The sequence below is a fragment of the Podarcis muralis genome, chromosome 8 (genome assembly GCF_964188315.1).
Source record: "Podarcis muralis chromosome 8, rPodMur119.hap1.1, whole genome shotgun sequence".
Classification (NCBI taxonomy): domain Eukaryota; kingdom Metazoa; phylum Chordata; class Lepidosauria; order Squamata; family Lacertidae; genus Podarcis; species Podarcis muralis.
The window spans coordinates 35,978,968-35,994,129 of NC_135662.1; the positions used below are offsets into that span (position 1 = coordinate 35,978,968).

A 15,162-nucleotide genomic window follows, 5' to 3' on the forward strand; every position below is an offset into this window, starting at 1 on the left:
ATGTCTCAATAAAACTCATCTAGTTACTACCTAGAGATTTTAACTAAAACAAGAATTCTGTAAAGCCATGTGCTGGGGTATTTTTTGAGGCCTGCATTGCTCTCCACTTTTAAAGCACGCTATACAGTACTAGGAGTACTTGGGTTTCAATGTTAAGAGCTTCATAGTCTGTGGTGCCAGTTTTGTCCTGGCATCTTTGTAGAGTATGTGGAGTTTGTGTTGCTGTTTCAGTTCCATTTATAGATAGAATAGGAATCATGGCTTCATAAGAATGGAAGTAGCAGCAGGAGCAGAAAAACTACTTGAATATAGCACCTGTTGCAATCTAGACCCACTATCTCACATCTACAAACATAGTCTTGAATCTGCAATCACCTGTATTCCATCCTTTACTCTGTTAATTCTCTTAAAATGAATTGTGTGACTTTGGTTGTTACAGATTATACTTGGCCTTGAATCAATGTTTGGTAGTAGCAGTAGTACTTCTATCCTGCTTGAGACTTGTTTAAATTATCACCATACCATCTCCTTTAAAAAATGAAATGAAATGTGTTATTATATTTATATCACAGCTTTCCTCCAAAGAGCTCCCCATTTTACTCTTACAACAATCCTGCAAGGTGTATTAGATTAAGAGACAGCAATTGGCTCAAGGTAATGTAGCGAGCCTTATGTCTGAGTGGTAATTTGAACCCTGGATTCCCTGGCCCTGTTCCAGTACTCTGAATACTACAAACGCCACATTTTTCTCCCTTGTAATCTATTGACTAAGTACAACTTTTCAAACAAATGTATGTATTTTATGAACTGGAACGAGTGATAAAATTGAGATAAAATGATTTTTAGAGTGTTGTTACTAATTAATTTTCCAGCCTTTTGCCTGAGTTACTTCTCTGGATTAATTGATGAACAAATACCACAAGAGGTGAGCAGTTATGTGATTAGGGGTTATTGTGTCATTTATTCTCTTCAAAGAGCTGCTTTTATACAACTAATTTGTAATCACTTTGTTCCATTGAGAGTGATGCTTTGTCCCATGAAATGCAAGTACCGTATTTTTCGCTCTATAACATGCACCTGACCATAACACGCACATCGTTTTTAGAGGAGGAAAACAAGGAAAAAAATTCTGAATGAAACAGTGGATGTATCATTTTTGTGCTTCATGCTGTGGCCACAGACATGTGATCTGATGGTGAATTTGGGGTAGCTCAATGCAAAGATCCTGAGGATCCATGTGGATCCATGCTTTTTAACCACATTTTTGCACCATTGCAGCCCCAGGCAACAGTGGGTGTGTGATTTTTGGGGGGCAGGCTGCTATGTGATCTGATGGTGAATTTGGGGTGGCCCAATGCAAAGATCCTGAGGATCCATGTGGATCCATGCTTTTTAAACACGTTTTTGCACCATTGCAGCCCCAGGCAACAGTGGGTGTGTGATTTTGGGGGGGCAGGCTGCTATGTGATCTGATGGTGAATTTGGGGTGGCCCAATGCAAAGATCCTGAGGATCCATGTGGATCCATGCTTTTTAACCACATTTTTGCACCATTGCAGCCCCAGGCAACAGTGGGTGTGTGATTTTGGGGGGGGGCAGGCTGCTATGTGATCTGATGGTGAATTTGGGGTGGCCCAATGCAAAGATCCTGAGGATCCATGTGGATCCATGCTTTTTAACCACGTTTTTGCACCATTGCAGCCCCAGGCAACAGTGGGTGTGTGATTTTAGGGGGGCAGGCTGCTATGTGATCTGATGGTGAATTTGGGGTGGACCAATGCAAAGATCCTGAGGATCCATGTGGATCCATGCTTTGTAACTACATTTTAAGTGGGGAGTGAAGGAAAAACACAGAAGGGACAAGAGAGCGGTGTGCAGAGAAGCAGCTGGCTAAGAAAGCAGGAGAGGGATTTTACGGGAGGGAAGAAAGTAAGGCAAAAGTTTCCACAAACCGAAGCCAGCTTTCTCTCTCCTCCTGCATGTTTTCTGGCTGCCTGCGAGGAGCACGGAGAGGAATTAGAAGGAAAGACCTCTGCTTTCCCCTCTGCTTGCCTGGAGGGGAGGGGATTTGCCTGCTCTTTGTTCCGTTTGAGCAAACACAGCAACGAAACAGAGGAGGGTGGGCAGTAAGACCCTGAGGCAGAATGCAGGAAAGCAACCACTTCCTCTTTTCAGGTTTCCCTCTCGGACACAACGCACGATTGATTTTTGCTGATTTTTGTTCCTGCGCTCCCCTAATCGGCTCCAGGGACCCCCCCCCCACATTCGCTCCATAACACGCACAGACATTTCCCCTTCCTTTTTAGGAGAAAAAATCTGCGTGTAATAGAGAGAAAAATACGGTAGTCTTTATGACAACATCTATAACCACTTTTAAAGTACTTTTTAAGATGACGCAACGAGGGTGGATAATCTGTGGACCGTACCCTGCCCCCAAGAGTTTTTGTTACTGCCAAGGACCCCTCCCTAAAAATACCAATAAAAAGAATCTGACAATTTCTGTAGGTCCCCTGCTTTTATTCTTTGATGGGCAGATTTCAGTGGAGGATGGGAAGTTTAATTGCATGAGGAAGAGTCATTTCACTAATGCAATGCATTCTTTGGATACAAACCTGTTCTGGAAAATGTCAGGAAATTTCATTTCATTGGGTGACCTTGAGTTCTTTGACAGTCTTTCTCCATTCTATACTATTATATGAAGAATTCTCCCTTAGATCTGCTTTTTTCCCTAACAAAAAAGGTTCCAAATGTTTTAGTAGTTCTGTGACAGATCTGGAGAGGGATTCCACCCCCCCCAATGCTCATCCCACCTATTTAATAACTCAGAATTTGAATTTTGAAATTGCTAGCTACTTCTGGCCAGTTGTTTATTGTGTGAGTTGGGTTATCTTGACAATATTCTGAAATGAAACCTATTCAGAAACTCCTGCCTATTCAGGAACTCTAGGAGTCACAGTTTCTCATAGGAAAACTTGATAATTTTACTTGCTTTGAGACATCTATGGGGGAATGGCTGTTTGACTTTTACGTGCCATGTCTATGGGATCCTCTCTTCCCATATATGAGGGGTGGCTAAAGGTTCAGAGCTGCCTGTAGTATTTGCTTGCTTTAAATTGTGGCATCTCAGAGAATATATAGAGATCATGTCTTTGTAACCATCCTCAGCTTAAATGTTTCATTCCTGTAGAAAGCCAGCATTTAGGATCCTCAATGTTGCAGTAGAAGTTAGAGGTGCTTCAAATGAGGGGTACCACTGTACTTGAATTATCCCCAAGATAACTCCCAAGGTCAAAATGTAATTCTATATTGATTATGAATTGTAAAGGTAGAACCCATAAAATATACAGTGGTACCTCAGGTTAAGTACTTAATTCATTCTGGAGGTCCATACTTAACCTGAAACTGTTCTTAACCTGAAGCACCACTTTAGCTAATGGGGCCTCCCACTGCTGCCGCGCTGCCGGAGCCCAATTTCTGTTCTCATCCTGAAGCAAAGTTCTTAACGCAAGGTACTATTTCTGGGTTAGCAGAGTCTGTAACCTGAAGCGTCTGTAACCCGAGGTACCACTGTAGTTGCATGCCCCTAGTTAAGTTTTTGTAGAAAGTGTTAGAGCCATGGAAAACCTTTATGGTTGTTCTCTGTGTAGCAGGTGTAATTTTTGAAAATACTGCACTAATTCTGGTTGCCCAGTTGTATGAGGCATTTTTGTATTAGCATTGCACATTCCTAAGTGATGAAGTGCTGCACAATGTGAGCTGACAGATGTGGTAAAGAGTTTTCAGATGTTTTGGATATCATGTAGAACAGCACCATGTTGAAAGTTTCCTGCAGCTTACACAGGGTGGTTATAAAACTTACACTAGCTTCATGTACAGAAACCAGTGAGATTCACATGATATTTTTAAAGCAGTAGTTTGTCTGGATATTCTCCTGTGTAATGACTAGACTAGGGCCATACCTGAATCTAGACTTGCAGGTTGTGCCCTTCTGCTGGGGGGAGGGGAATCAAAAGCCATCAGCTGGAGCTAAAGTCAGGCAAGTTGGAAGCTGGTTTCCCAAATGCAAAACAAAGGTGTTGACCAGTCAAGAGAGTTTATGCTGTCTTTGAGTTTCAGGGGCCAGTGTTGGTCTTGAATTTTTCCATCTCTGCCTGAAGAGGGCTTTGAGGCCTGAATAAGGTATGGAAGAGAAATTCAGTTTCGTTCACATTTAATGTGACTCTACCTAATTTCCACTCTCTGAAACAATACGTGAGCCTAAATGCAGCTTTCTTTTGAAATTTACACTTCTCTGGATTCTGCAGCAAAAAAGAAAAGTGTGTAAAAATGTACATATTGTGGGAACATGTGCATATTAATAATTCTGTTAGTAATAGGAAAATTGCTTAGCAAAGTGCATTTTAGGAGAAATGCACATTAAAATGTTGATTTGCATTTTCATGACTTTAACATAAAAAATGGCAAACTGTTACTGAAATGTGGTGAGCTGAACTTAAGATTTAAAAATTGACAGATTCATCCATCCCTAGGCCTGAGTTTAGGAACGAACCATTGAAAACTGGAGTCCCTGATATCCTTGGATGTTTGCTGCTTGGTTCTGCATTGGGAGCACAAATACTAACCTGTTATAAAGGACCTTGTGAAAATTGTATGGCTGCCAGCTAGCTATCTCAATATTTTTTTCTTTACAAGGAGTGGCATTTAATAAATGAAGTTATTTGGCTCACTCTGTGACCTATATTATCGTTAACTATTCTTTTGTACTTAATGGTTCAATTAAATTAACTGAGCCATTTATTAACTTATTCATAATAAATTGATTTATTGCCTGTTTCCTTGTGTATGCATAGCCAAATCACACTAGTTAAGATCTAACGTTTTACTCAGTTCGTACCAAAAAAACATGCTGCAGCCGTATAGTGCAGTTGCTTCAACTTATTTTCTTGCTGTTCCTCCCTATAAAATTGTTCAGAACTTCACATTGATGACGGGTCCAATTTATCTACAGTCAATAAATATATGCATGTATGGATTATAGTTTTATTGTTTAGGTAGATTTGCTAAATGGGATTTTTGTACCTTTTTTTCTAACATATTTAGATTTGGCTATTAGAAAACAAATGCCATAGCTTCCTGAGGAGAGAATTGTTGAGGCATTAGCAGGCAGGTTTTGCCTCAGAGCTATTGCACCCTGCCCTACAGGAAGCTGGGTTGGTCCCATGGTGCTGTCACTTTTGAACTACTCAGCTGTGTACTGGAATGTAGTTTCTTTGAGAATGAAAGGGTTTTTTTTTATAGGCATTCTCTGGCTGCTCTTTGCATGTAGGCAAATTATTCACTCCTTAGTTGTGAAACACTCTTCTCCTAAAGCACGTCGGAATTCAAGCCTGCAAATCTTCCAAAAATGCCAACAGTCTTTATTATTTGGGCTAGAATTCAACAAGTTAGCTGGGAGGGGTTGTGTGTGTGTGTGTGTGTGTGTAATCTAATGTTTACACAATGCTTTCTAAAAAGCTATCAGAAGGAAGTTTTCGAAAAATTGAAAAGGGGCTACTGACAATATTTCCTGCTTGAGGAGAGCTACAAACTAAAGCATGTTTATAAATATTAGTCTTTCACCAAACGCCATTACCTTCCAGTTCAAAGCTTGGTTTGCAAATGTTGAATCAAAAGGCAGCCTAGCTGCATGTGCCTTTTTTTCTTGCCAGTGACACACCATCCTTAGTAGTACATAATGCATGTGTTAGTGCCATTCTGTAATTGTGGACTACAATTGTGTCAAGTTTATAGCTAGAAACGCACCCAAAAGTCATCCGATGGCTGACTGTCAGCATCATGTAAATGTGTGTGGCTGTTGCCCAAATTGCACAGACAAGCTTTGTGTCCTGACTTTTGTTTGAGTTTGTACAGAAGGTTTAATGCTCTTAGAATTTAGTCAGTGAGGCATGCTTTCCTGCAATCATTTTTTAAAATCTGTTCTGTTTTGCGTCTCTGGTATGTTGGTGTTTAGAGATTAAATGAGACAGAAAAGATCCAGGATGCTTTGTTAGTAGGAGGGGGCAAATTTGATTGTCGTCAGCACTGGGTTTCCATATGGGTACTTAAAAGCATTTGGCTTGCAGATGATTGCACTAAAAATAGCTTTTGAGCAGTTTGCAGCAGGGTCCGATTTCGTGCCTTAGCTGAGTTGGCTGTAAGAAACTTTCTTTGTGGCTGTAGGAAGGCTTACATGAGGGACATTTTTTGCTGATTCTATCTGGACACTTGTTTTTTATATTAAGATTTACTTAATTCATGGATAAAGGACACTGATGCCATGGCTGAAGATTCAGGTATACTTCTAGCAGCTTGGAATACCTACTGTATTTGTGACTCTGGGGGTGAGCAGCAAAACTGTAAATGTATTGTGGTATAACTTTAATCTGAACATTAAATAGTTTAAAAATTATTAATATTTGGGATTTCCTCTTCCTAGCTGTATAGCTTTATGAAATAGATACAATGCAAACAATGAGATTTATTTTTGACTAGATATATACAGTATTTATGACTTCATGTCTAATTAGAAGCATATCTCAATTTTGTTCAGTAGGGCTTAAATGGATTACATTTTGTCTTCAGATTTTGACAGTGGGTGCCATTTTTTCTACTTGAATCTAGAGAATGAACAGAGATCCCTTTATAGAAAATGGGGCATATTAAACCTGAGGTGAATGAATATTCACAAATACCTAGTTCTTCACATTATTTTATGAGCTTTGAAAGTGCAGCACTGTATTTTACATGACTATGGGATCTGTAGAGACATATGGTAGGTGAAAGTAAAGGCTTACCAGATTTGGAAATTGACCTACTTTCTACATGGCTGGCAGTTTTTGCGTGCAGGGCTGCATCCTTGATTTCGTTTTCTGGAATAAGTTTAAATTAGTATATAAAATATGCTTTTAGCTCTCAATTGGCTCTTAATTATAAAATGTCATATGATTAAAGGGGAAAAAAGATAAGGTTCTGATTAGCATAGCTCAGAGGAGTCTAGCTGCTGCTTGCAGTAAAAGCTTCACATCATAAATTGTTTCACATTGGTTCTTGAGTGGTATGTGTTTGCATAGCAGTCAACAGTGCTTCACAATTTCAAAAATAAATGTTTATAATGTGGCATTTTCCATGAAACTGAGTTTAAGTTTTTGCTAAATCTCAGGGGGAACTATCTGCTGCTGAGATCATTTTTACTTATATAGACTATGAAATATCAGTTGCTAAATACTATATTTATCTCTGCTTTGGACTCTACATTGTAAGTGGCTTGACTATCCATGAAGCTGCTGGATCCAGTAGTGTGCTATATTATATTCCCATGACTTGTGCTACGGAAATATTTAAATATATTCATCTGTAACATGAGCAACTACTGTATATAATACTTGATGCTGCCCCTAATGACTGTTTAAGGCCAGGCTGAATGTGGAGAAGCTACTTCCTTGATTCAGTGCTAAATTTCTTAATGTGCTTTAAAGACTGAGGATTTTTTTTTTGGTAGTTTTTCTTCTGGACCCAAGACTCTAGAGTAGAGTGCAATTCTATACATTAGTGACAGCCAACCTGTGGCTCTCCAGATGTTGGACCTCAACCTCAGTCATCCCTGGCCATTGGCCAGACTGGCTGGGGCTGAAGTTGGCATCCACAAATTGCTTGAAGGCTTGGCTACTTCTGCTATACATGTTTACACAGAAGTAAGTCTCAATGTGTTAATGAGTCTGATAATTTATTTATTTATTTGTTTGTTTGTTTATTCATTTGATTTATATCTCACCATTCCTCACAAAGGAGCCCAGGGCAGCAAATAACTGTACCGAAATTTTAGCTTTATTTCCACAAGTGAGTTAATAACTAACTCTCTTCTGAAACTAATGGACCTATGAAAAATGGGAGCTGATAAAGTAATGATTACGTTTCTTTGCTAATTAGCCAAACCTAGGGGTCACCAGTTCATTTTTAAACATCCCCCCCCCATAGTCCATAAATTTACTAACGCTCTTAGTTGAGTATCTTGACATCTCTGTGATCTTACTTATAATATCCAGTTTAAACACCATGAAAATCAATAATCTTGCACATAATAAAGAATTATGAGATCTGTTCTAAACAAAATAATAATATAGTATTTACTATTCTGGGTTGGGTTGGATCCCAAAAAGGTGTGTATTACATTCAAGTTAATATGGTAGTCTTTTGCCCAATACCTTTTTTAAAAAAAAGATTTAGGGGTGACACAGAGCTGCAGAGGGATGGAAGAGGCATGAGCATAATGGAAAACAGTTCAAATAATGAATTACAAAATGGGAAACAGGATTTAAATAAAGGATAAGTTTTATCTTTTTATGTTTGATAATTTTAAATGACTTTGATTTAAATTAACCCACCAGGCTTGAATCAGTAGACAGCCTTTTAAATAATTGCATGAAACCCTTCATTCTGAATTTTGTGTAATCAAATAATATATTTGCAGGAATGTATAATTGTAAGCCTTGCCTTCTAGTAGTAATTTCACTTGCTTTATTTTACAGAAGCAAGACATGGAGGGAACAAGAATGGGAAGAAAGAAGGAATTTCTGGAAGTTCATTTTTTACTTGGTTTATGGTAATTGCACTGCTGGGAGTGTGGACATCAGTTGCTGTGGTTTGGTTTGAACTTGTTGATTACGAGGAAGTGCTAGGTAAGCATTCCAACAGCATATGAAATGAAGTAATTTTAATATTTCACATTTCCAAATGTCATTCTTTTGCAACTTCAGGATTTTGATTAAGAACCTTGGATCATATCCAGCTCTGTGGCTCCATTGGCACAAGGGACTTTTGTAATACACTTGAACTTCCTCTACCTCTCCTGTCTCCTCTAGCACCCCCTTCACAAAATCAGCTGCAAAGAGTTGAGGGACCCTCAAGAGCAAATTTTAAGGGGGCACAGGGGGAGGAGAGGAAACCCAAGTCTCATTTCCTAAGTGAAACCTCACTAGTGCAACATTGGATTTAACCTTTCAACAATTACGGGTGCTTATTCATTGTTCACTATCAAGCACCAGATATTCATGAAAGTGTTGATTTAAAGAGTAAATCATGTAGTTCATCTGTTCAGGTTTTGACAATGTGAATAATGGTTTCTATATTTTTACCACGCATGCAGCCAAAGCAAAGGACTTCCGTTATAACTTGTCAGAGGTACTCCAAGGTAGGATTATAGAGAAATAAACTATGCTTATACTTCTTGGGATTGAAATACCTGACTGTTGGCATACTGCTGGAGTAAACAAAATATGCTTCATTATTTTATCTTCTGCTACACCCTTCAATCTTTGCTTTCTTTAAGTGGTTTTCAGATTTTTAACCTTATTCAGCTGCTACTCTTTCTTTTAGGGTTGAGTGTTGGTACTTCTTTATTAACCAAATTTATGAACCATTTGATAGATAAACAAATTCTCCAAGTGTACAAATAATAAAAAGCTCAGGAGTAGGAGTTGGATCGCGTGAACTCCATGTTCTTTGGGGGAAGTGTATGGGCTAAGTTGACTTTCCCATTTTCCTATGAGAGTGGAAAGCTGATATAGGTATCACCTGGCATGCAGCCTGTTCTCTGCTTATCTCTATATGAAGCTGCTTTGGGGCATTTTGCTTCATTTGATTTGATTCTAGAGACTGTTGGAGCTCAGAGCAAATAGAAATGGTGTAACTATTTGCACTTCATGCCAAAATTATCTATAGGATTGAAGTCGGAGGGATGCAGGTGGGTGAGAAGACATTTCAATTGCCTGCTTTTCCAACAACTACCATTAATTTGGTTAAAGTCCACATGTAGTTGTGAAATGGAAGGTAGAGGATTTGGCTATGTGTAAAAGTGTAATTCATGCAATATCCAGACTACAAATATTTTTAAAGCGGTGAGCCTTAAGAACAAAATGTGACTTTTCAGAGCTCTAAATTGCAGATTTTAGCTGATTTATTACAGTGTTTTGACATCATGTGGAAATGAGTAATTGTTTCCAACTGAAATGTAGCCATGAAAATATTAGTATCTGGGAAGGTTAAATAATTATAAAGATTCCATAATAAATTCATTAAAATAAATTATGCAGGGTTGTGTTTAACCAAGTTATACTTTCAGTATACTCTTTGAAATTTATGGGCCCAAGTTAGATAGGTCCAGTAATTACAGTGGGTCTATGCTGAGTAGGATTAACACTGGCTGCAACCCACAATCACTATCTGTTCTGATTAGGCAAGATTTCAAATCTTACGGTTTGCATAGCTGAGAGCATAGCATAGCTGAACTCAAAGAATCAATCAAAGTGGTTTAGAGCTGTTTGCCTGCTTTTGTCACCTGTCTGCTCTGCTTTCCTGTCTCTGGCTATATTGGCCTTTGGAAGCAGAACAATCTCCTTAATGATGGCTTGTCAACTCAGACATCAAGCCAAACCATAGCTAGATTTCCTTTCTTATAGTGCTGGTTTATTACATTGTTTTCAGTATAATAATTGAATGTGTTGCTAGAATTTTCAGTTTCATTCTGGGATATTTTGATTTTTGTTGTTTGGGATAAAACAAATATGCCCTTTGAGCAACCACCTTGGCAGGACTCTGTTTTAGCTTCTTCTCCGCATGACTGTTGCTTCTGCCTTGTTCAATAAGCCGTGGCAAAAAATGAGCTCAAACTATGCTCTCCAGTTTTTAGGATTTTCTAGCAATTAATCTGCTGTATCAGCCAGCTTGGCATGCATTTCTCTGATTGAAATTGCTTCTGCCTAAATTTCTTTTGAGTGTTTAGGGCTATGGCTCTGCCAGTATCCCAAATGCAGCAATTGCAAATTTCCATAGCAGCAGGAATATTTCTATGTTGCATGCATCTGCATTATTCCTGAGTACACCAATATACTGTCTGAAACAGATGCATTGAACGTTGTGTTTGATATGCTGCTTATGAAGTATTGTACCTTTGACATTAGATAGGCAATTTTATTAATAAGCAATCATCATGTAGCACTTAGCAGTAGATTTTTGAGTTATTTCTTTCTTTTTCTAAAAATACTATTCCAGTAATCTAGATAAATAGTATTTAGTGAACTGGTAGGTGCAATTCTGTTCCTATTAAAAGCCAATACCATAACTTCCATTAATGTGAATGGAGCAGGATTACAGCCATTGTGTCACTTGACTTGCATAGTCATTTCAGATACAAAATTGTTACAGTTCCTTAAACACTAACAAGTAATGAAGTGCTGATTTAGCAATCCAAAAGGATTTCAGATTTGCAGAAAGGTACGCTATATTTTAAGGAGTTTGGTTTGTTTATTTGGAAAAAAGGTATATCATCTCAAAACAGTTAGTAAGCTTGCATTTGTGTTTTGGAATGACATCTTTTATAGAATGTTGAGGCTCATGATTTCTTGCTACATTCCATCACACATTCAACAGATTAATATAGAAATAGATTACTAGATTAGTTTCTTTCTGTCCCTGCTCTAGGAAAACTTGGGATCTATGATGCTGATGGAGATGGAGATTTTGATGTGGAAGATGCCAAGGCTTTGCTAGGCAAGTAGACACTTCTAAAACTGTCTTAAACGTTACCTTCTGTTGCAGCATTAAAGTAATGAATCTGGTTTCCAAAACTTCTCAATATCATTATTTATTATATATATATTTAAACAAAAAGTAACCCAAAGTGTTAAAATAATCACAGTAATTGCTTAATATTGGTGAAATTACATTGCACAGCACAGTGTATTCCTGTAGTCCTGTTGTTTTCTTATACAGTATGAAACATTTAATACGATAAATGTTTAAAGTGATAATATATAGTGGCATAGCGTGGGGGGTGCAGGGGGGGCTGGCCGCACCGGGCACAACATTTGGGGTTAGGGCAAATCCATGGGTTAGGGGGCGCAAATCCACAGGTTAAGGGGCGCAAATCCACGGGTTAGGGGGCACAAATTACTTGCCTTGCCCCGGGTGCTGACAACCCACGCTACGCCACTGTATATTTAAAACTTTTTAAGGTACCTGTATAAAAGATTCCTGAGAAACATTGGTTAGAAATCCTAAAGTCCTTAAGCCTATTAAGCCGCCTTGAGTTCCATCAGGGAAAAAGGTGTAAAAGAGCACTGGAACCATTTTATATAGAGAAACAGTAATAGTATACAATGAAAACGAAAACAGAAGAGAAAAGCATAAGATTTAAGAGGGATGAGAACTGATGTAAAGTGTGAAGTTTGATTGTCAAACATACTGAAGCACATAACCCAAGATACAATTGAAGTAGAACTGGAAAGAAGACCTATATAAGGCAAATCAAGAGGAAAAAGTAGCAAGGCATACCTAAAAAGCCAGAAGATTGACAAGACAGAAAAGGATGAGGACTTTGTAAAGGCCATTCTACAGAGTGAGACGTGAGGAAAAAGGGCACTTAGGATAGTGCACCTGATTTGAATAGCTAGGTTGTAAAGGTGAATAGTATAATACTAGATTAGTAGGAGGAATTACATAGGTTGGAAGTGGAATGGGATATTAAGTATAGAAGTGGAGAAAAGACTAAAAGAAGAAGAGAACAAGTCCTGGGACCTTTCTCAAATAAAAATAATTATCTATATCTTGGCATTTGTATGCTATATTGACATGCTGTTTAAAGGCTCTGTGTTGCTTCCTTATGTACAGGGATATTGATTTAACATTCAGATGTTCTCTAAGATCTTCAGCTTGTCTGGGAAACTTAATAAATTTAGTTTCTGTCGCTGCACTGGGCAAATATATTCCTGTGTCTTCAGATACCTAATTCATTTGATCTTGTACAACCTTTAACCCAAATTTCTTTTATGTATTCTGACTTGTGATTTAACAATGTACAGATATCATAGAAATCTACTGTATTTTTTGCTCTATAAGACTCATTTTTTCCCTCCTAAAAAGTAAGGGGAAATGTGTGTGTGTCTTATTGTTTCCTGCTTGGCAGGGGGTTGGACTCGATGGCCCTTGTGGTCTCTTCCAACTCTATGATTCTATGATTATGGAGCGAATGCAGGCTGCGCAGCTATCCCAGAAACCAGAACAGCAAGAGGGATTGCTGCTTTGCTTTCACTGCACAGCAATCCCTCTTGTTGTTCTGGCTTCTGAGATTCAGAATTATTTTTTTTCTTGTTTTCCTCCTCCAAAAACTAGGTGCGTCTTGTGGTCTGGTGTGTCTTATAGAGCGAAAAATACGGTATATATTCAGGCACACCCCGAATCTCCTCCGTTCATGAGTCGACTAATTACCTATACAGCATAAACAACCCCCCCAAAAAAACCCTGAGGGGTGATGGAGTGATAATAGGCAGGTGCTATCATTGCTATTTGTGATTAATTCTTTCCCCAGTTTCAAGATTTACATTGCAGAACTTTGTCTATTAAATATGAATAATATGAACAATACTGATTTAGTCGTTCACCAAGATGCTTACCCAATACCTTTACATGCCAAACTTTGGCTTTATGTTAAAAACAATACATAAAGTTTGAGTAGCAGACCTTTGGACAATAAGATGAGCTGTGTGTGTGTGTGTGTGTGTGTGTGTTAGAGAGAGAGAGAGAGAGAGAGAGAGAATGCATATTGATTTGTTTGGGCAGGTGTCAGTAATTTACTGGTTCAGGAGCCTAGTCTTTAGTGGTAACATTATTTTGAAACTGACATAAAAAAGAACTGTACAGTTGTAAAGACAAGATCATGCTACTGTTTCATAGATGTACATGTAATTAGAAATCAGATACTCCCCAGTCCATGACCATGACTGGTTCATATGAGCAGGATAACGAAAGCTTTGCCCTCCCTCACAAGGTACGTCTATCTCTTCATCTCCTAAAACAGCCTTGCTGGTGTGATTTTAGGGGTGTTACCCTTACTTTATTAATTGCTCATTTTTGTAGTAGTAATAATAATAATTTTATTATTTATACCCCGTCCATCTGGCTCGGTTTCCCCAGCCACTCTGGGTGGCTTACAGCATATATCGAAACATAATAAAACATCAAGCTTTGGGTTACAGACACCCATTTGCTTTCTCCTTTTCTTTCTTCTTCAGTCTGTAGTTCCAAGATAAATGCAATCTGACAGCAGTGTTTTCCCAGTAAAGGGAATAAGCAGCTATAATGGGGATCAAGGTTTTTCTAATTCTCAATCACTGCTTTATATAATTCTGCAAGGAAAAACAACAACAACAAAATCATCCTTTAGAAAGGTCTCATTTCTTGGTTACTGAACCAATATGCTTTTGTGCTTAGGATATGTTTCCAAAAATGGGGGATCTTTGGCAGTGCTAGACTTGCAAATTAAGGGTATGGGGAGAGGAGTTTGTGATGGGTTTGCACCTGCCTGATATGAATGGTTTGCCATATACTGTAAATAATGGGTAGAAGATGGCAGTTTTCTACACCAATAACAAACTGTTAAAAGTGGTTATGAGATGCTCTAATAAAAGCTAGCTTGCTAGGTAGAATGTTGAAGTGCAGGAACATGGCATTTTCAGAAATGCTACCTGTTTCATGCAGAAGGCCAGCAACATGGAAAGATGGGAGGGGTTTGAATGACACGGTAATGTCAGGAAGAATTATTTAGATTTATTAAACATTAGGGAAAACTTTCAGAGAAGCCATGCATGCAAAAGAGAGGGGCTATACTTGAATTACATTGAAACCAGGCTGCTAGTGTTTGAAGTGGTGCTCATAAAGATTGTAGAACAATTTCCCCAAATTTCTTAGGGAAATTGCTCAGGCTGGAGCACATCCAGTTTGGGATAACTCTTACCTTAGAGAGCTGCTATATCAAGAGATCACACTCTTTATATAATTCTGTGGCAATTTATGAACTACAAAATGATACAAAAGTTGTTGAGGCACCTTTTCTGTGAGGAAAGGCTACAGCTTTTGTTGCTTTTTGCATAAGCATGTGTTTAATCCTCTCCCCATTAGTGGCCTTTAATAATCAACCATCTTGGCAAGGTCAGTAGTAGGAATATGTCTTTGTCAATATTTTTTAAATTTCTTCAAATGGTTTGTTTCTTGGGTGCTTATTAAAACTTTCACATTTCTTTTTTACTAATTTTCTTAACCATACTGTTTTAGATTGCTGATCATGAAACAGGCT

General features: G+C 38.3%; 1 protein-coding gene across 4 annotated transcripts in view; it reads left to right on the plus strand.

Annotated features, from left to right (window-relative positions):
* The window catches only part of LOC114601318 (aspartyl/asparaginyl beta-hydroxylase-like), a 58,764-nt gene that overhangs the window by 7,346 nt on the left and 36,256 nt on the right, over positions 1-15,162 (plus strand). For 2 of the 4 annotated variants that reach the window (XM_028736865.2, XM_077932975.1), the window contains exons 2-4: positions 8,564-8,713; positions 9,181-9,225; positions 11,514-11,582. In XM_028736865.2, the coding sequence (XP_028592698.1) occupies positions 8,564-8,713; positions 9,181-9,225; positions 11,514-11,582 (264 nt within the window). Of the gene's footprint in view, positions 1-6,139; positions 6,332-8,563; positions 8,714-9,180; positions 9,226-11,513; positions 11,583-15,162 lie in introns of those variants that run through there. The other 2 variants (XM_077932976.1, XM_077932977.1) reach the window with 2 other exon arrangements.